The 21718-nt window shown below is 40.7% G+C and overlaps 2 protein-coding genes across 4 annotated transcripts in view; one reads left to right on the forward strand and one right to left on the reverse strand.

Annotated features, from left to right (window-relative positions):
- Positions 1-11608, forward strand: part of apaf1 (apoptotic peptidase activating factor 1) — a 71991-nt gene extending 60383 nt beyond the window's left edge. Inside the window, exon 28 of the transcript XR_013845439.1 lies at positions 11597-11608. The gene's annotated coding sequence lies outside the window, so the exon portion shown is untranslated. The remainder of the gene's footprint in view (positions 1-11596) is intronic.
- anks1b (ankyrin repeat and sterile alpha motif domain containing 1B) overlaps positions 1-21718 on the reverse strand; it is a 206563-nt gene that overhangs the window by 3326 nt on the left and 181519 nt on the right. For 2 of the 3 annotated variants that reach the window (XM_080050738.1, XM_080050737.1), the window contains 7 exons: positions 18328-18435; positions 15880-16086; positions 13043-13168; positions 10078-10149; positions 6942-7028; positions 5336-5473; positions 4748-4915 (listed from right to left, as the gene is read on the reverse strand). In XM_080050738.1, coding sequence (XP_079906864.1) covers positions 4748-4915; positions 5336-5473; positions 6942-7028; positions 10078-10149; positions 13043-13168; positions 15880-16086; positions 18328-18435 — 906 coding nt within the window. The remainder of the gene's footprint in view (positions 1-4747; positions 4916-5335; positions 5474-6941; positions 7029-10077; positions 10150-13042; positions 13169-15879; positions 16087-18327; positions 18436-21718) is intronic. The other variant, XM_080050736.1, reaches the window with a different exon arrangement.

The following is a 21718-nucleotide window of genomic DNA, read 5'->3' on the forward strand; positions in this document are numbered from 1 at the left end:
GCACACTGCAGGCAGGGGGCGATTATACTTGATACAGTTAAATGCTAATAAAGTGTGACACTGTAGAATGAAAAAGATGGAGGGTGTGCTGCTTCCAAAGAACTGCCATGGAAAAAATAATAACTCTTCATGTGAGAGGGAGATATTACACATTATAGAATGGAGATCTTAGAGAGAAGGTCACAGTCTGACATTTAAAAATACATTGCTACAAAACTCCTTAAAGGTGCAGTGTGAAGAATGTATTGATATTTCAGACTTGGTAGAAATGCAATATGAAAATAAAAGTTGTTTTTTCTTTTTTTCTTTCCTTAGAATGAGCCTTTTATATCTACATAAGAGCCATTTTGCACTGCCATGATTCTACAATAGCACAAAATGGACAATATGAATGGCCATATGCATTTTTAAACTAAACTAAATATTCAAATATTACACACTGCACCTTTTAATGCCAGAATTGGGCTGGTCCTGTCTCAAAATGAGTGTGTTCTTTATTTGCTGCTGTTGCCACTGTGTGTGTGAAGCAGCTTTTTGTGGCTTCAAAGCTGAAAACAAACCAAACAATCTACATTGCTTTCAAAAATAACCCGTCGGCAACCAATCAGACGACCGGGTTCTGTTGCCGAGGGTGTTTTTTCTTCCAATCTATTGGTTTATTTTCAGATGATTTGGGGGGAGGGGAGACTTGACTGCGAGCGCTGCAGTTGTGTGAGAGCACAGCACAAGACTAAATGTGTCCTTGCACTCTCTTTTCTGATGCTAACTATATATATATATATATATATATATATATATATATAAAATATGTGTGTTAATATCTTGTTCACACATATTCATTTCAGAATTCCACAGTAGACTAACAAGAGACATGTTTATCTTATATCTCTTGAATGCAATTTCTAATGTCTAATCTTGATGTATTTGTATGCCCCTGTAAATCACTTTGAATGGCCTTGTGTCTGAATTCTTTAGAAATAAACTTGCCTTGCCGTGCCTTATGTTCTCTCACATATTGCTACAGCAGAAATACAGTAAAAAAAACAACTTTAATACCAAAATCCATTTATGTATCTCTTCTCTCACTCTTACAAACCCACAGCAAAGACCTTATAATCTTGTTACTGGGGGGGGGGGGGTTACAGGATTAAGGACAAACACAGTTATGGTCTCACAGCAACACAACACCAGAGCGCTTAGTGATAAAAAACCCATTTGAAACATCGCCCGGATGGGTCTCGTACAAGCCACATATGAAACCACTTGAATGAACAATGCCAGCCTTCAAAACTCAAGTTTCACGTCAATGCTACATTTTTTTTGCTTCAGAAAGGTCGGAATGAAAGAACACAGAGTGATAAATACTGCGGGGACATTCGTCAGTGTGCGATTTGGCTGAATTTTTTTTTTAAAGACAAGGAGAACTAATTTAACCGAGCGTAGGTTGGAGCAATGGGAGTCTATTGCACTTTGAATCATTACCTTGGCACGCTGTGTACAGTTTTCGTTTTATGACTCTTTAAATAAAAAAAAAATTCAACTGCAAGACGGAGGTTGGGATGAATGGCAAAAACACTTAAGAGGGTGAAAAGCCAATGAATTGGGAACTTTAATAGACTCCATGTGGTTACTTAAATGTTTTAATAAACATTTAGCTAATTATAACGCGTTGGATATTGCTTTAAATACCCTTTTATTTAAACGTTTACCATCTCCGAGGTGCATCTTTAAAGGAGGCAGTGTCTCCCTAATCTAGGGGGTTGAATCGGTGAAGTGGGGCACATAAAAAAAACCCGACTGAGGCACTAAAGTCAACTTCTGCATTGGGCCAATATTAGCCGTAAACAACTGAAATGGGGTTTGCCTTTTGCAACAACGGCTGTAGTGTAGTCTAGCATCTGTTTTTTTTTTACTGTCGATATGGTGATAAGCGACTGCTGAAAAAATGACACACACACACACACACACACACACAAACACTGCAAACAGAAAACCCAAGGATGCAGGGTTAGTTGAATTAAAAGCGAGCGGAATAAAAACGGAAGCACTTACAGATGGTGATTTCTCCTCGACTAAAATTAAAAATATTAAAGGTGCTACGAGGAACTTTGAACTTTCTTCTGAAACGGTCTCATTTTTCCTCTGATGATCAGGAATTACATGTGACAGCAAACAAGACCATCAATGCAAAGATTGCCACTTTTATATTGTTTTTCTTAATGTTTTTGTAATGGGGACGATCACCCAGGGACTACAGCAGGTGTAGTAAAAACACTACCGCTTTTGTCCAAAGGGGGTGCAAGAATTAACACAAAGTGAAATTTCCTCGGAGCACCTTTTAAGGAAATAAAGGATCATGAAAAGGAAAATGGCGGAGGACCTGTGAGTGAGCAGTGTAGGTGGAAGGAGGGAGATGGAAGAGTCTAGAGGGAGGAAGAGGAGGGTGGAGAGGAGGCCGGTGGGGGGTATATGTGTGTCCCAGTGACCAGCGGCTGGATGGGGACATGAGCACCTAAGGGAGGGCAGAGGTCGCATACGGGTCAATGTGGCTGGCTTGTTTTTATTATAATATTTATTTTTTATTTTATGTACTGTATATATACAGTATGTATGTGTATAGCTTTTTCTTCTCCTTTGTTTTGATTTATCTTTTTTAATTATTATTCTTTTTTATTTCTCTATTTTCTTTAATTGTATGCACACAAAAAAAGGGAAAAAAAATTGTAGGATGCTGTAAATGTGAACAATAACAGTCAATGAATGAACAATGAATTGTTGCTCCTACGATAAAGTAAAAAAACTATAAAAATAATCATGCTCAGCAACAGCAACACCGAAAAAATAATTAAAAATAAAATTAAAAAAACAGCAGCAAAGTGAAAAAACCACAACGATGACAGACCAGCTGCATGGCGATGGGGTTAAGGCAACAGCACTCGAAAAACCAAAGCATTAAACCATGGCAACTTAAAAACATGGCAGCAGAGTCATCATCACCCTGGCAACAGCGTGGGACGGCACATGCAGCATCAGCATCACTGCAATAACACAAAACTGAAGCAAGAATAGGCCACCGTATGAAGAAACTCTTGCATTCAATTAGTTTTTTTCATGAAAAATTCCATTATATTTCAGTCTTAAACAAAGTGTAAATTCAAAGCTCCTCGACCACCAAGAAAATGAACTGGCTGCTTGGAAACAAGATATGTTTTACTTCACTGGGAGGCTTTTTCATTTCACTTTCAAGAAACATTAGGTTAGCTAAATTTCCAACATGCCAAGACTATTCAAAGACATGTCATGAGACACTCATAAGGGCAGGGTAAAGGTGCTCCGAGGAACTTTCAGTTTCTGTTAATTCTTTCACCCCCTTTGGACAAAAGAGTTTTTACTACGCCAGTTGTTGATCCTGGGTGAGCCTACCCATGACAAACTAATTCTTTGCACTGATGTTCTCATTTGCTGTTACATGTAGTTTATGATCACCAGAGGAAAAATTAGTTTAAGAAAAATTTAAAAGTCCCTCGAAGCACCTTTTTAAAGTGGACGTCAAGGGGAGATTGTCCTCGAAGAACACATACTCAACATAAGAATGAAAGAGGGAGAAACAAAGCAACAGCACAGGGGCTGGAGAGGTGCTGCAGGATGGAGATTATGGCTGGCAGCAGGTGGCAGGAATATTAAGTGAATACTGCAGTAGCTTTGCCCCTGCTGCACACCATAAGACATTAACTACACACACACACACGCACAGACCGAGGAAAATTGCAATTAATGGTTAATGTAACAGTCAGTCGCAGAGTCAGCAGATTGTGTGTACACATGCCATCATCCATCAACACTGTAGGCACTGGACCACACACGCAGGCTTTTGCAAACAAAACACACACACACACACGGCATGTGCTCTTATTCTATCTTTTCTCTCACTGTCTTTCCTCACCGTCTCACATCTCTCGCTCTAACTTTAGAAAGTGAGAGCATCACCATCTCTTTCTTCCATGACTCACAGTATGTAAATGGCCTTAAACTTGGTCTATGCTACACTAGATTTAGCAGCCTGCCGTAACTCTATAGCCCGGGCCCTTTTAGACACAAACATTTGCTGCTGTGCCAGCCGATTGGTGTCAGCGGCGGAGCAGGGAAAGTGGGGTGTGGGCTGGCGTGACTATTTTAAAGCTCAGTTGGGGGTTAATGGGAGGTTGACAGGTTTACAGACTTTGTGACGCTGCGGTTGGAGGACGCATGACGAAAGGCCTAGCACGTTTGCACACACACATATACACACACACACGCACGCTCATGATGTAATGTAAGAGGCAGAAGTATCTCTTATCACATAGGGAGGGCGTGGTATCAAAGAGCAATAGTTTATTGGTACAGACTAAAAGGGATTCCGTGTACACACACACACACACACCAACACACACACACACCAACACACACACACATACACACACAGAGACAGAGAGTGACGGGAGAGCCAAGCCAAGCCTTCCTGGAGCCCTATGCAAACCAGCCTCATCAATCAGCCCAGTCAGTGTGTAAGAGACTGCAAGGACAACAACACCCAATGGATGCTTAACAGATCGAATATCCCTGCAGACCCTGTTGCCAACACACAGAGAAAGACACACACACACACACACACACACACACACATGCAAAGTAACATAACATGATGTGAATGTCAGTGTAGGATGGCTGTTTCCCTTCAAACAGTAGCAGTAGTAGTAGCGATGCTTACAGATTTGCGGATGTTGATGCGGGGTTTGGGGACAGGTTTGCTGGGCTTGCTGTCGAAGCTCTCGGGCAGCGTGGAGGAGCCATGGCCGCTCTTGCGCGCCTGCAGGGCCAGCTGGTAGGCCACCTCGAAGGCCTGGCCCAGCGTCAGGATGATCTCATACGCCAGGTTCTGATAACGGGATGGGGGGAAGACAGGCGTGAGAAGGCAGTTTGATACTATAGGATAATATGATCTTTAGCTCAATTACAGTCGGAGTGAGTGATACTGGAGAAGGCTTGTTGTCCAAATTACTTTTAGGTCGAAGTCAGTGAATATATCCTCATGATCCAATACCTGTCAGTACTGTATTGAAGAGTATGAGTATACTTTTTTCCCTCCTTCTCAATATTGTATTTCGTCTTTATTCTCAAAATGTCAACTTTATTCTAGAAGTGCAAAACAAAAAAAAACTTCCTCCTCATTTTCTTTTCTCCCCTGTGGCCCTAATACTCTTCCGTAGTACTGTGTGCGCGCTGGGGGGCAAAAAAAATCGCTGACTCCACCTTTAAAACCTGCACAGACAGACAGACAGTGTCTTGATGGACTGACCACATCAAAAGCAGTGAAGACGTGGCAGTAGTGGTGACTTGACTTGAGGTCTTTGGTGATGTAGGCAAATGTAGACAGGTCCTCTGGATCCTGAGCCGCACACGAGATGTTACGGATCTCATGTTCAGCTATGATGTTCTACGGAAAGAGAAAGAGAGAAAGAAAGAAAACTATTAAAGGTGCAGTGTGTAGAATTTATTGGTATTTTTCGGAACAGACTTGGTAGAAATGTGTTCATCAAAGTGTGTTGATGTTACGGATCTCATGTTCAGCTATGATGTTCTACGGATACAGAAAGAGAAATTCAGAATCAGAATCAAAAAATACTCTATTGATCCCAGAGGGGAAATTCGTTTCGTTACAGTTGCTCCAATTCAGTATAGAAAAACACGTTGAGAGAAACAAGTGTAAAAAAATATGTGCTCAAGGCCACAAGGTATAGCCAACTATAACAGTTATCAATGTAATAATATAAAGATTCAAAATAAATGACTAGGTAGGTAAGAACATTATTCTACAATACACAATGTTCGTACTGGAAACAACTTGAGTCTATGAGATGTGTTGGGGAAGAAATGAAGTAAAATAATATTAATAACTGAACAGATTGTTAAATTATCTCTCCAGTGATCTGCTTCAATGGAAAAACAAATTGAATTTATTATTCATCTCATTTCAAACCATTTACACTGTGGTGAGTTTTCTGGAGTCGCTGAGTTTGAGTTTGTCACTGGAGAACACACTGCGGCTTGGTGGTGTGTTAATTAAAGCACGTCCCAGTGCTGTGAATAATAGAACCACGTCAAGGCTCCAACAGCTTGCAGTTTGCGCAGAAAGTTTTAATGAGGGCCTTACATCAAGAAATTTTAATTTTTTTTCTGTAAAATAGATATCAGTATATGTGTAGTTTTGGTAAATTGAGAGAGAAATAAAAAAAACAACAACAAAAAACTATGTTGAATTTTGAACTAGGGAACATACAGTAGGTAGTGTACGCTCCCCCTCAAAGTGTTCTATCTGAAAATGATGCTCCTCTTCTGATGTGTATGTGTGCTTGAGATGCATAACAGAGGCTTCAAATTTTTTTTTTTTTTTTTTTTCATCAAGCAGCATATAATGCCTGTTTAAATCAGCATGCTATTTGGGCGTTTCTGACCCACAATCCAGTAGAATAGAAAAAAGAAAGAGTTTGCGATTTGGAACGCAGGGTAAAAGTGATTCTTAAATGTGATGGCTTTTTTTACCCACCCAAGGCGGTTTAGTTCCTATTGTCTTTCACAGATATGCAGAGACATACCTCAAGTCAACTAGTTTCATATGAGCTTCTAAAACATTCCATTAAGGGCTTAATGAACTGAGTAGGGGGTTGTTATTGATTCTTCCCTTAATCTCTTCCACACTGATTCTTGCCTGTGTGTGTGTTTTGTCCTCTTTTACACACTTATTGATTTTAACACCATATGGGTTTCAGTCAGTCAGTCAGTCAGGCTGCAGCAGAAGCAACAAGAAACTAGTGCTGATGCGCCACACACACGCACTCTTGTCCGTGTTGAAAAGCCTGACCTTTCACGTGTTATTTACAGCGGGCTGTGTGTATGTGTGTTACCTTATTCGTTGCGTCTATGAACTTGACTCCCTTGTAGGACACGGAGAGCACGATGGTCGGCACTTTCTTCATCTGTTCTGTTGACTTCTTAGAGCGCACAAATAAAACAGAGAGACAGAGAGAGGGAGAGAGAAAGAGGCAGCAATTACTTTTGAGGCAGGACATAACGGAAATGCAATCAGCTACAGTATTAAGGAAGAGTATAAGGGCCACAGGAAAGAAAGAAAAGAAAGAAGGAGTATATTTTTTATGTATTATGCACTTTCGAAAATTTCGGCGACTGCACCTTTAAATCCACCTCAGAGATCGAGCAGTCTTTTGACAGCTTCCTCCTTGATTACAAAAATCTATTCAAATCACCTTCAAAGTCCAAGCCATTTAAAAGCATTCAAATTTGAATTCATTAACCCATCGATAGCAGCGCTGAAAATTCAATAAGTTAATCAGCTAACCACACAGGGCTCCTGCTATACCGTATCCTTCCTTTGAATTACATATTGGCACTTTGTCACGTGTCTCAATCACCTATATATATATATATATATATATAAAGTCATTATGCAGAGCGGGGCTTTGTGAGACTGCTGTGATTTAACCATTTAACAGCCATGTCTGCGTCACACTCCAGAGGTGTCGTTCTACCTGCCAGATTATTTAATGTATCCACGTAAATCGACTACAGACGAGCGAGTCCCTTCTCTAATGTCTCCATATAACTTCTTGTCTTTCATCACTTGTCATCTCCTTCTCTCCATCTCCATATTTCTATCACTCCATCCTTCCCCTTTGTAGAATGCACTTGCTTCTGCTATCCTTGTTCATATCTGTTTTTTTTCCTCTTGCTGGCAGCATGTTGTGGCTGCTGTTTTTTTTGGCCTTGTCAAGATCAGGCATATGCTGAAAAGCTGACAAAGGCAGCACAGCTACCCAGCACGGGGCTTGTGAAGTTGGGGGATTTATTCCTTCTTATATGTGCCTCCACAGTGAAGGAATGGAGGGAGAGATGAAAGGAGGGATGCTGGCTGGATAATTTTTTTTCAAAAAAAGCCAGAATGATATGACGTGTATCTCATTGCACTTAAAGGGGGAGTCAGCGATTCTGGAGAAGTCTTGTTGTCAAAATCAGTGAATATCTCCTCACAATCCGCTACCTACTGTATGTGCACTGATAAAAAAAATCCAGTGTTAATACACAGCCAATGCTCTGTAAACTGGTCTTGAGGTCTAGAGGTATTTTCTCGAATTTTACATACTACTATTAATACCTATTTTAAATGTGCAAGAAGATCAGTTATACCCAAGTGTTTTATATGGAAATGTTCAGAACACATTAGGCCTTTGTTTTCTGAGGTCTTCTTATGTCCTAAACCATTGTGTGTATACATAATGAGGTTAAATGGAGAGAAAATTAATTGCGATTTTTGAAAAACCTGGAAATTTATGTGGAAGAAGCACCTTTAGTCATCCTGTTGAATTGTTTTGGCTCTTGAAATTGCTTCTCCTAAGCCTTAGATTCAAAAATGCAGTGGAAATTTTCCAAAACACAGTAGGGAAGTTCACAAAACATGACTAATATGAAATTTGGTCCAGACGATTTTTGGTAGAAATGTTTTCTCAACATTCAAAAAACATAAGGAAATTAGACTGAATGAAGACTTTGAACCACATATGATGATTCATGGGATGTATACTAATAAAAGAGGAAGCATTACAAAACATTTTTCAAACAAACCATTTAGTAAATATAAAAACAATAATAACAAACTACTTGCACACTATGTACATATTATATGCACTATTTACAAGCTAAGTGGTAGCTAGGGAGCTTCTGGGTCTTGCTTCTCGCTGTGATTTCTAAGTCTGTAAGGGACGGACAGTATCGCAAGAACATACCCCGGAAACAGAGGAACCTGTAGTTTGAGATAATGTTTTCATTTCATTCTTCAGCCATATCTTCACGGAGATATCAATAAAAATGTGTACGTACGCAAGCAATCACTCGCCGGCGAGGGCATAGATAGACCAACAAAGGTAAGTGTAAACATAGGGGTCCATACCGTAGCTAGCAACATGCCCATTTACAGGATTTATTTTTATCTGCACACTCAGTATGGACAGGTGGCTGCAGATCCTGAGGAGATATTCACTGATTTTGACAACAAATATTCTCCAGAATCACCTTTAACATCGAAAGGTGAGCAACAAAGATGTGTGAAAATTGGGGAAGGAGAGAAAGAGAAGAGATAGAGACGCTCTCTGATGTGGTAAAATAAATATAGAGAGAGGGAGGGGAGGAGGGGGAGGAACAGAAAGCTTTGCTCATGAATATTAAAACTTTTCACACTGCAGCAGCTCAGTGTGAGAGTGAGAGATATGAAGAGAGCGCTAGAGGAGAGAGGGAGAGTGTTACTGCAAAATAGAGAGAGAGAGGGAGAAAGAGAGAGAGGGAGAGAGAGAAGGAGCAGAAAGAAAAGACATAATAGCAGGAGACGGATAACAACAGTGAGAAAAAGAGGAGAGGAAGAAAAAAAGGGAGTCGGTAGCAAAATGAAGATATGGTGATTTGAAGCCCATTTTTTTTTAATGGGCTATTGAGCCACCCAGGCGAATAATATGAGAAATAAATCCCTACAATACACTTAATCCACTGTCATGATATGTTAAGTTTATTATTAAAGTTCCAGTGTAAGTGTGAGTGCACTGGGCATATGAGACCGTGGCCCAGATTTAAAAAGGTCCACTAAGGTTTTATAGAGAAAAAAATCTACAGTATGTAGGCCGGCTCAGGTGTAGTGGGTAGGGAGGTCGTCCACTGGGCAAGACACTGAACCCCAATTGCTCCCGATAGTAAGCTTGCACCCTGCTATCAGTGTATGTGTGTGTGTGGGTCAACATGTACAAAGCAATGTTAAGCGCTTCGGCTCTGTGAAAAACCAGTGAAAGGTGCTATATAAGTGGAGTCCTTTTTACCATATAAAAACTCCTATCCTGCATTTATTTTCAATGTATCAACACCTCATTTCGTTGCTACCTTTAGGTGTTTTAGCGATGCAGCCGTGTTCCAAGATCTCAGCAAAATATGTTAATAATGTTTAGTTAATATGATAAGTAAAAAATGTGTTAGAAGTGGCTTTACCCTCATTTTGGCACAAGCATCCTGTGTGGACTCTGTTCCTCTCAGCTCCTTCACCAGCATGGAGCCCAGGTACTGTGGAGAGACACAGACAGACACATGCTGAGTTAATACACATGGGGGAATTTAACAAGAATTGGTCTGTTAATAATACATATGGACATCCCAAGTTTGGCATTTGTATCCAATAAATGCAACATTGAGTTGTACTATTATGGAGTTTCATGAATTGCACATATGTAGACATAGACGCACACACACACAATAATGGGTGCAACATTCACCACCTCAGCTGTCCTGTTCCCGCTTAAATGGCAAAGGCCTTAACGGTGACCCTAAACAAAGCTTTTAGTGGATTAGAAGGCGCAGCTGTGGCAAAGCGGGTAGTGTGGTCGTCCACTGTGTTGCAGGGTCGGTGGTTCGATCCCTGTCTCCCCGGCACATGTTAAAGTGTCCCTGGGCAAGACACTGACCCCTAAATTGCTCCATAAAGTTAGCCTGCACCCTGCGTGGTAGCTGCTGCTATCGGTGTATGAATGCTTGTGTGATTGGGTGAATGTGTACAAAACAATGTAAAGCGCTTTGGTTCTGTGAAAAACCAGGGAAAAGCGCTTTATATAAGTGTCCATTTACAGCTTTTTATTTTTGTCTCATCCGTTTGACTCAACGACAGTAAATGACTCCTCGAATCAATCACAAACAGCACAGGATTTATCTCATATTAGATGATGGAGGCAAAACAAGCTGCTGGCGCTTTGTGGGATGTTACTTTTGATGTAAGGCAGACTGTCATATGTTCACTTGGGGAAAGTCAGGACCTTGGCTGATCAGAAGAAGCTCATCTGGGCATGTTAATACTTCAATCTAAAAATCCTAAACCGCTGTTATAGCTGGTATAGCAGGGCTGCTGGCAGTTAGCCTAGAAATTGTATTACATTTGCAAACAAGAGCAGCTGCTGTCTAGTCCGCCAAGGCTTTTATGAGTTCCAAATTCAATTCAAAGACGTCGATAACGTAGCAAGACTCCAAGGTCTACAGTGCTGCTTTAAGATGAATGGCATGCTAACATGGGGACATTGACAATGCTAACACACTGATGCTTAACATGTATTATATCTTAGCATTTTCCACATCGTAGTTTAGTGTGCTAGCTAGTATGCATTTGTAAAACCAAGACTTATGGCAAAGCTATTTTGTTTTGCACGTTTAGTCATGAATCCCTCTGTTTGACATATTTAAATTTACATAAAAAATCACCAAAGTTGTAACAATGCAATGCATTTTAAAAGGGGGACATAAAATGTCTGTACAAATTTCCATGACAGTCCTTCCAATATTTGTTGGGAAATTTCAACCAAAAATACCCGTTTCATTCAAAGGTCCCAAGAAGAAATTATAAATATTTCTGAAACAGTCAAAAAATTGTATCTGATGATCATAAATCACAAGTAACAACAAACGAGACCATCAGTGCAAAGAATGCTATTTTTATATAGTTTTTCTTTATGCCTTTGTCACCCAGGAACAACAGCTGGCGTAGTTAAAACACTACCGCTTTTGTCCAAAGGGGGTGCAAGTATTTACACAAACTGAAAGTCCCTCGGAGCACCTTTTATTTGTAATATAACTTCAGATGCTATTTTTGAGGCTATAACGCTGACATAATAAAGATATGTTGTTAATGGAGAGGTGGCGCTGGAAGTGGAGGAGAGGGGTTATGGTTTATTTGGAACTGGGGATGAAAAGTAGAACAGTGCTGATGCTTTATTTATTCGTCTCTTTTGGCTTCCTACCATTTTCCTTTTCTCTATTATCACAAACAGAGCACACGCCTCTCTTTCCTCTCATCACTGTCCTATCACTATCCATCCCATTTATCTCCCTCCCAGCTCACCAATATTCACATATGAGCGCTCTGCTTCCTCCCTCTCTGGTGTGGCTCCCGGTCATTTATCTCACTTTCTGAAGCTTTTTAGCTGTAGCCCGTTGTCCTGGGACAGCAAACATTAGATATGGTGTCATTAATGGCCCCATGAAAGCACCTTTATTTTTTCATTTCATTTAACTTTTATTTATCCTCGAGAGACCAATTGAGGGGTGACCCTCATTTTCAATGACGTCGAGTTTATATATTATACGGCGCCCCATCATCTGCCCAAAAACACATTGCCTGTGTAGTTCTACATCTGTCACAAGCCTAATGGTCCGGCCTGTTTACTATCAGTCATCCGGGGTGAAAACCCGAAAAAAAGAGGGGGGATTTTTGACTGAGGGAAGACAGACTCTTGGGATAACCTATCTCTTATTCACTACCACGCTACCCTCATCTTTTCCTTGTATTCATTCATATTGGATTTCAACTGGAATTTCCGATCTCTCATCTCTACAACATCTTTTTCCTTTTGTTTGTTTCCCGGCTTTTTTTTTTAATTTTTTTTATCAAAGGTAAAAGTTCAACATTTCTTATTTTAAAAAGGTGCTATGAGGATCTTTTTAATATTCCTGAAACAGTCTCAGTTTTCCACCCATTACACAACACCTTGTTGCTTCTGAGAACCAATGCCATCTTGAATGTCTGTTTGTATGTCAGACATTCAAAGGTGTATCCGTGGTAACGTGGATATATAACATCCTTTATGTAACTGGCAACGGGTCTAAATTTACCATATTGCTGAGAATAACTGTGTGAGTGCAGTATTGACTGAGAGGTGAAGTTAAAGGGTCACTTATATTATTAATAAGAATTCACTGGTTCGTCCTTCTCAAAATGTGGATAATTAATCCAAAACATCGACTTTGATTTGATTCTTTCATATTTTATATCACACACACACACACACACACACACACACACACACACACACACACACACACACACACACACACACACACACACACACACACACACACACACACACACACACACACACACACACAATACTTAATTGAAAGAGGGTTTTGGACTCACATAGGCTTCGTAGTCACAGGACTGAAAGATGAGCTTCTCGGGGTGATGCTGCCAGTACTGCACCGGAGTGGACGAAGTAGCCTCGTTGGGCGGGCGCAACGTGATTGGCTCACACCACTCGCCTGCCTGGAAATACAACCAATCAGAAAACACATCAGGACAACAACAAAAAAATGGGGTCGCACAAGATTACAAGATGGAGACGAGTGAATCCCACGTTGACATAAGTCGCTGACCTGACAGTGATTTTGTGTGTAACGTACATAATGTAGCAGCTTTTGAACATGACTTGTAAAGGGGACATGCTTCATGGAACATCCAAGGAGGAAATTAAACTTGGATGAATTATGCTTGGCTTACAAAAATGTTCCAATTCTTTGGCTCAGTTTCAGATTCTTTACTTTTTTAGTTTTAAGATTATTTTTGGGACATTTTTATACTTTCTTAGACAGTTGTGGAGAGACAGAGATGAAATGGGGCAGAGAGGGGAATGGCATGCAGAGAACGACCACGGGCCAGATTCGAACCCATGGTCTGCTGCTTCTGAGGACTGAGCCTCTATGGGGGGGCGGGTTAGGGGCTTTCACCCTTTTAAATGGAGGAAATACCTCAAATATTATTGCTGCATATTTCTCAAATGTCTGCGGATAACAATTAAGCTAAGTTTTATGGTCTTTCATTCTTTGGTAAATTAAAACCAGATGATTTTCTAGCATTAGGAGGAATGCACACATCGAATGCCAACAACGGTTTTGTTTATGTGTCCGCTGTAACTAAACCTGACTGCTTGTGTGTACTAATCTCTATCAGATAAAGTTGTTGAGGCACTGTGGAGGTGAGATCTTACATTGGATGCCAAGAGGATAAGTCTTTAGTAACAGGCATTGGCCAAATCTACGGTTAACTCCACCACAGTATTTCACCCTGTTTTTTCGGCTGAAAATCTTCCATACAAGTGCCCAAATGTTTTTATAAAGGTGCACAATGTAACTTTGGGTGTGTCAGAGAAGTGAACATTTTCTAAGGTATATTCTCATAACTGAAAAAAAAACTTTCCTCACAGGAAAATGTGATCCCTGGAACACTGCATCCTGAAAAGTTACTGTTTCACTGTTGTTGTTTACAGCAGCAGGGCCAACAGTTTGGTTTACAAACATATTCTAGTCTTACGTTTGGTTCCAGGTTCCTCAAAATAATTTAGTTTTGCTTTATGACGATAGAATCATATTCTATACTACAAATTACATGTAGAGAAAATATGTTTTGTAAACTAACTGCAGGATCTGTAAATGTAAACAAATTCACCTCATCTGAAACTGCATAGTGCACCTTTAATGTGCAAAGTCAGCTGCTGAACCCTTTTTATTGTATTTTGATTCTATTCTATAAAAGAGAAAACAGAAGATGAGTCGAGCGCAAGAGGGAGAAGCATTTGTGAGCTAACCACCAATCATGGAAATGTTGCGACAATTGAAAAAAAATGTGGTTTATGTAAGTGAGGATAAAGATATTTCCTCTTTTCTAAAACAGATAACTTTTCATTCTGGCAAAGCTGGCTCTTCCATGTCGCCTAGTTGTTTCTAAAGAGGGGGAAACACACTGTGGACTCACACACACTTAAAGGAATACTTCAACCATACGGAACCAGCGTTCTATCATTATAAAATAACTATTATAATATAATGAATGAGGTTTTTCTTCCCTCAGTCTTTCCTTAGTCTTCCCTTGGCCCAGCTGTCCTGTTAATCCTGACCCTTACTGTGATGTCACAGTAAGGAAACTGTAGGGTTAGACAGTGAGACCATAAAACACTATTTCTGCCTTTTCTCATGCTAAGATGATCCGATTTAAATTGTTTTTGCACATTTATACTAAATAGGATCTCCGAGTTCAATACACCTTCACATTCCAACCAGTGAAGTAGGCCTTTAAGAGATTCAGAGGGTAACCATAAGTGTGTGGTTTGTGTGGTAAGCTGCACTAATAAGCTCTGTGATTCAGACGCAGACACAAACAGACTCTAATCATATTCAATCAAAACACAGCTGCTGCCTCAGTTGTGTGCACCCGTCTAAGTGTGTGTGTGTGTGTGTGTGTGTGTGTGTGTGTGTGTGTGTGTGTGTGTGTGTGTGTGTGTGTGTGTGTGTGTGTGTGTGTGTGTCATTGTGCGGATCGGAAATCATAAAGTTCTAATTATGCATTTGAATGAGATTGCAATTAACTAGAAAGTTCACCCATTTGTTCTATGAAGTATGTCTTGTTTATGCCGAACTATTGCATATCTTTGGATGTCAGTGAAAGACTGTAGATAAACATTTATAGTGTAAAGCAATAGTTTATGCCTGATTGGCGAATGCATATTTGGTCAAAGTTTCTGGCATAACTTTCCCCCTTTCTCGTTTGTAAAATGTAAATGAGCTCTAATAAATGATTGGCCTAGAGGAAGAGGGGCCGACCAGTAACCAGGAGGTAGCTGGTTCAATCCCCATTCCCGGACAGGAGGGTGTAGTTGTTTAAAGGAGCAGGGCCCGCAATTTCTTTTACAAACATATTCTAGTCTTACGTTTGGTTCCAGGTTTCTCAAGATAATGTTGTTTGATTTATGATGACAGAATCACTCAACACTAATAATTACATAGAACTCAATGTTTGGTCAACTAGTTAGTCTAACTGCAGGTTCTGTGAATGTAAACAAATCCCTCTCTTCTAAAACTACACACTGCACCTTTAAGCATTCATCCAGTCAACTGTCTCCCTGACTACCACCATTCATAATACACTCCTCTAGTCCATCCCTGCTTTCTTCCATTCATCCCTCCATCCCTCCATCTCCTCACCATGCTGACTTGGGCCATCTGTCGCTCCAGCTTGGACCGCGGCACGTCCTCAAAGTAGTTGTCGTTGCTGCGCTGCCTGCGCCGCGCGTCGGCCTGCATGATGAGGTGCTGCACGTCCAGAGATCCACCCGGGACCCCCGCCGTGTACCCGACCTGCCCCACCGAGGGGCTCAGCTGCTGGGGAGGGGTGTGGGTCCCGCCGGGCTCCTGCCACAAGAGGGAGAAGCAAAGGGAGGAAAGATGGGTTCATTTAATCATTTCATAATGTGCTGTGTAGCTGGCTGCAAATACAATAAGCAGGGCAATTTCATTTACTGTGCAAGGTCGCGTTGTATTTTTTCCAGCTAGACAGTGTTGCCATACTGCTGAGTATATGTAGAGAGGGGTTTTAAAAAATCCAGCACAATGATGCTGTCCTGTTTTTTAGGAGGCTGGAGCAGATCTATTGGAGTGTCCTTAAAGGGATAGTTCAGTATTTATGAGGTGCAGTTGTTTGAGGTACTTAGGTATAGTTAATATGTTACATTATGGAGATGGCAGTCAGCACAGTCACTATAAGAAGTTTGGGGGAGAATTTGCGTTTTTGCAGAAGTCAGCCTTGTGCGGTTGCAGAGAGGGTCAGATGATACACGGTATTTTCTCCACATATATAAATGCTAACAACAAAACCTAAATATCCCTTCAATTTTACACTAAACTGAGATTTTTTCCACAGCTCATCATCACTCTACAAATCAGCCTCTCGACTCGAGCTACCACGCAGATTATTCAAGAGACACAAGAAAACAAAAAATAAACGGATGTCTGGCGGCAAACTATGGACTTTTCAGAATCACTTTTAATGAAAGCTTTGGCTGGTACCGTAAGTGGAAAGTTTATTCAAAGCTGAGCGGAGACTTAAAGTCCCAACTTCATTATTTTGTAATGGTCTTACACATTGCAAGGTCAGCCGTTTCTCCTGAGAGGTTATTCACTTATAACGGATTACATTTGAGCAGAGTCTCTATGGAAGAGGATTTGGAAGCTGACGTTTGGTACTCCACTGTTTGAAGTCGATGTTTGCACTTCATTAGCACTTGTAGACACAACTCTGTTTACACTAAATGCAGCATAAACCAACATTTCCCCCTGTAGTGTACATATATTAATCTTGTTGTTTTCCCAATTGTAACAGAGCGGGGTGGACAGTTTAGGACTTTACCGACACAAGCAGTGCTGTCCAAGGACATTAAAGCGTAGCCCCGATGGGGAAGGGCTAAGCCAGTTTCTCTTGATTAGTATCCAGGACAAGCCGGCAGGGAGGAAACTGCAGTGGGTCGGCCATTTCGGAGTAGCCTGGCCCTACCAGACCATCATACTTAATTTCATTTGTGCACAAGGTCTGGAATCACTTATTTGACAAACGTTAACTCAATTGAAGGAGGGTGTCTGTTGAAGTTTAAAACTATTGGATCTGCCCAGTGCCACTGTGGATCTCCCGTCGTGATGTATGTCATGCGTCGGCTTCTGAGCCACACCCAGATAATTTTTCTGGAGATTTTTTATGACTTTATTAGACAGGTTGGAGAGACAAAGATGCAATGGGTCAGAGACGGGAATGACATGCAGAGAGCGACCACAGGCCGGATTTGAGACTGCTGCTTCTGAGGACTGAGCCTCTATGGGGGGGAAGCTATAACCACTACACCACAAGCGCCTCCTAAGCTTTCACCCTTTTAAATGGAGGAAATACCTCAATCTTATCTCTGCATATTTCTTAAATGTAGCTTATTTTATGGTCTTTCATTCTTTGGTAAATTAAAACCAGATGATTTCCTAGCGTGAGGAGGAATGCACACATTGTATGCCAAAGACTGTTTTGTTTATGTGTCCACAGTAACTAAACCTGGCTGCTTGTGTGTACTAATCCCTATCAGATAAAGTTGTTGAGGCACTGTGGAGGTGAGATCTTTGAGACAATTGGATGCCAAGATGTTGAATTAACAGCCCGGGGATAAGTGTTTAGTGTCAGGCATCGACCAAATCTACGGTTAGCTCCACAAGCTGAACAATATTTCACCCGTTCTTTCGTCTGAAAATCTTCTATACTATAGTGTTTTAAGTACCCCAAAAATGTTTTAAAGGTGCACTATGCCTAAACCTAGCCCTTCAGGAAATGAATTGAGGTCAATATAAATAGCCCAAAAATGGACTGGCTAGATGTGAAAAGCACCCCACGTCAAAATCTATTTCTCTTCATCCAAAAATCTAATCCTTTGGTAGAGTCGTGGGGCTGATGCTAATAGTTGAGGTAAGTTTCATTGATGTAAGACTTTCCTAGTGGGACATGGCAACCCTACCCTACCCCCTCAGGAAATTAATGGAGGTCAATGTAAATGGCCCATTTTCTTTTTTTTAATATAATTCACAGACATCGTACCATCTTATTGAACCAAAACCCACACTCACCCTTAAGGAGATGGCCCGTGGAGGTTTTTGCGGGGTTTCTTCGTGTAGCCGGTCTCCCAATGAGGCCAAGATCCGTTTTCTGTGTCCGATAAGGCTGATCTTCAATACCTGGAGAAGCACACAGATATCACACATTAACGTTGAATAAAATGCAGGGTAGTTTGTTGGTTTCGTGCACAAAAAATCTTTCATTAATGTATTGTAGCCCCTGAAATGATGAATCCATCCAAAGATGATGAATCGTTAAAGTCATTTAAAAAGTTAAAATGCCAAAACATTTACTTGTTCCAGCTTCTGAAACACACGGATTTGCTACTGTTTGTATGTTGGGGTTTTGGTGGACATTTCTTACTTTAAATCTGAAAAAAATAATGTGGTTTATTCGATTTGTCGAAATAATCAACCGATAAATATTAAGAATTAAATCTTCATAAAAAATGTAGTTGCAGATCTACACAGAGGCACAGCATGAGTTAAGAAGGAGGGTTTTTGTGTTCTCTGCTCATGCTAAAATGCTGGGTCAAAAAGCCACTGCACTAGCTTAAAGATGCAGACTCTGATGCCTCATTTGCACAATTTAAAACAGCTTTTATGGAGAGTAAAAGTTCACAGGCTTTGCCAATTAAGAATACTACTATCCAGCAACGAGCTTCACAGAGAGAAACACACCAGAGCGCACTGTGTGGCACTCAGGGAAGCGCTAATGAGTGCATAATGACACAAAATGGCCCCCGGTGCATCATGTTATTATTATTATTACGTAACCGACATGACTCGGACGGCTGTGTTCAAGCTGTTCGTTTAGACGGTTTCAGAGCGTATGGCTTCAACTTCAAATGCAAATACCAACGAGTAAGAAGCTTCCTATATGAAAGACTCGGGCTGTGTTCCAATAACCATACTTTCTGCTATTTAGTATGGTAGAAAAAAGATTTAGGATGTCCCAATTGTTGTGGTCAAATGCTTAAAAATACCCGGAAGTCTACTAGGTCCTGCCGAGATTAGTGCTGAAAAGAGTATGCGATTTGGAACGCAGTGTCACACAAAGAGACAAACAGGCGGACATGGAAAGACTGATTCAATTAATTGGGGCTCCTATTACAACTAACCACTCTGTTCTTTACTTTCAGTTTAAATGAATAAGAAATCTATATCCCCCGAAGCAGCAAAGCAGCTATCGGGATTAATTAGAGATGTAGGCTTGAACCTCGAGTCAGACTTGCTGGCTCGGTCTTAGTCATTTATTAATGTTCCGGGATTTCACCAGGTCAAAATTGGATAAGTTTAAGACAGTGCCAGCCACACACCTTAAATATTTTATTGTGAGGCCGAAAGTTCGAAGGGACTTTGGACTCAGTTAGCAAGTTCAGAAAGAAAATGCCGTCATTTTAATGATCAGAATTTAGCGAGACGTGTGGTAACTTGAGAGGGGATTTGAAAAAAGACGAATTTAAATGTGCCTTGTGTAAATAGACTAATAAAGATAACTTAACTTAAATTAAATGCATTCTTTGATGAAAAATTGTTACTGATTGCTGAGAGTGTTTGCAGAAGGAAAAGTAAATTCAACAATTTCACATTGTGGCAAATTTGTATTGGTCTAACTATTCCCCTCTCTGGTGCTCATTACACAGGAACACACACACACTTGGCCTCCAATGAAAAGCATTCATTCTTTCTGTCACCAGGCGTCCACTCACTGTGCCAGTTACTGGCTTTTCTAAAGAGACAAGTTTAAACATGGCAGCCTTCTGCAGGGAGGTTGTTTACACTGTTTGGCCCCTTCTGGCACCCATACTTCTGAACAAACTACAGCCTCTTCCTATGGGGCGGCCTCTGGAGGGCTTCCAATAACGGTTTGTGTGAGATAATGTGTGTGTGTGTGTGTGTGTGTGTGTGTGTGTGTGTGTGTGTGTGTTTGTTTGTGTCTTCAGGGCAAAAGGTGGTAATTAGCCCCAATGCGAGGCCTTGCTGCGAGTCTAATGATTCTCCCAACAGTCTTGGGTTGAGTCAGCACACACACACACACACACACACACACACACACACACACACACACACACACACACACACACACACACACACACACACACACACACACACACACACACACACACACACACACACACACACACACACACACACACAAACACACACACTTAATCATCTCCTGCACCAATTACTGGCACATCTGCTAGAGAAACAGACAAATACAAACTAACAATGAGAACAGTGGTGTAGGATGTGCACACTTTGGTGCATTGGCCAAAACACACACACAGAACATAAATAAACTAATCCCAACCATAATGAATATTGTATATATGCAAATGCATTTAAACAACTGATGTATAATGTATCATGTAAGCCCAAAGATGCTATACACATTACCCCTTGTGGTTTTTCTTTGGTTTCACGAATTTCAATTTATGTAATACAGTAAATAAGGAAAAAGACAGTGTGAATAGTGGGATGTTAAAAAAAAACACACAGCCGCTATACCAGCTGGTTATACTGCATCCTACGCTCTTGTTCTCTGGGTGGAGACAATGTATTTTAATTGTTAAAATTAGACGGATCAAAGGGATACAGAGAGCAGAGCTTGGACTAGCGGGTAGTGGAACTAATTGCCGTATTATGGCTTCCCCGCGCTCCCTACACCAATTTTTACTCACTCATCCCTCCTTTTCTTAATCTTCTCTCTCTCTCTCTCTCTCTCTCTCTCTCTCTCTCTCTCTCTCTCTCTCTCTCTCTCTCTCTCTCTCTCTCTCTCTCTCTCTCTCTCTCTCTCTCTCTCTCTCTCTCTCTCTCTCTCTCTCTCTCTCTCTCTCTCTCTCTCTCTCTCTCTCTCTCTCTCTCTCTCAAACACCTTCCTTTATGGACATACAATGTCAACCATACTACACCATCTCTGCCTCCCTCTATCTCTATCTTTCTATTTGTACTGAAGATGACTTTGGCTCCTTGAATTTTGCCGCATTAAAATTATGCGATTAGAAACAAGTGTCAATTTGATGCCATGAGAATATGTTGTACCGCTCCACTAGTAAAAGCTAGAAGGAGTTACACTTGATTTAAAGGACATTAAGTTAGTGATAGCTTCTCAGTTATGACGACTCACTGCATTTTTTCAATCATTTGTCCTTGTAAACTGAATATATATTTAGTTTTTTAACATTTGATCACATCATACTGGGCTCACGGAAGATGTGACGGGCACATTTAATATGTTGTGACATTTCATAAACCAAATGATTGATGGATTCACTGAGAAACTGATTTGCCGATAAATCCGGAACGAAAGTAAGTCACAGACCAAATGAAAATATGGCGCTCGTCCTCTACTAATGAAAAATATACTTAGATCTGATATCCTTAAAATACTCAAAAC

The sequence above is a fragment of the Ammodytes marinus genome (assembly GCF_949987685.1).
Source record: "Ammodytes marinus genome assembly, chromosome: 22".
NCBI lineage: Eukaryota > Metazoa > Chordata > Actinopteri > Uranoscopiformes > Ammodytidae > Ammodytes > Ammodytes marinus.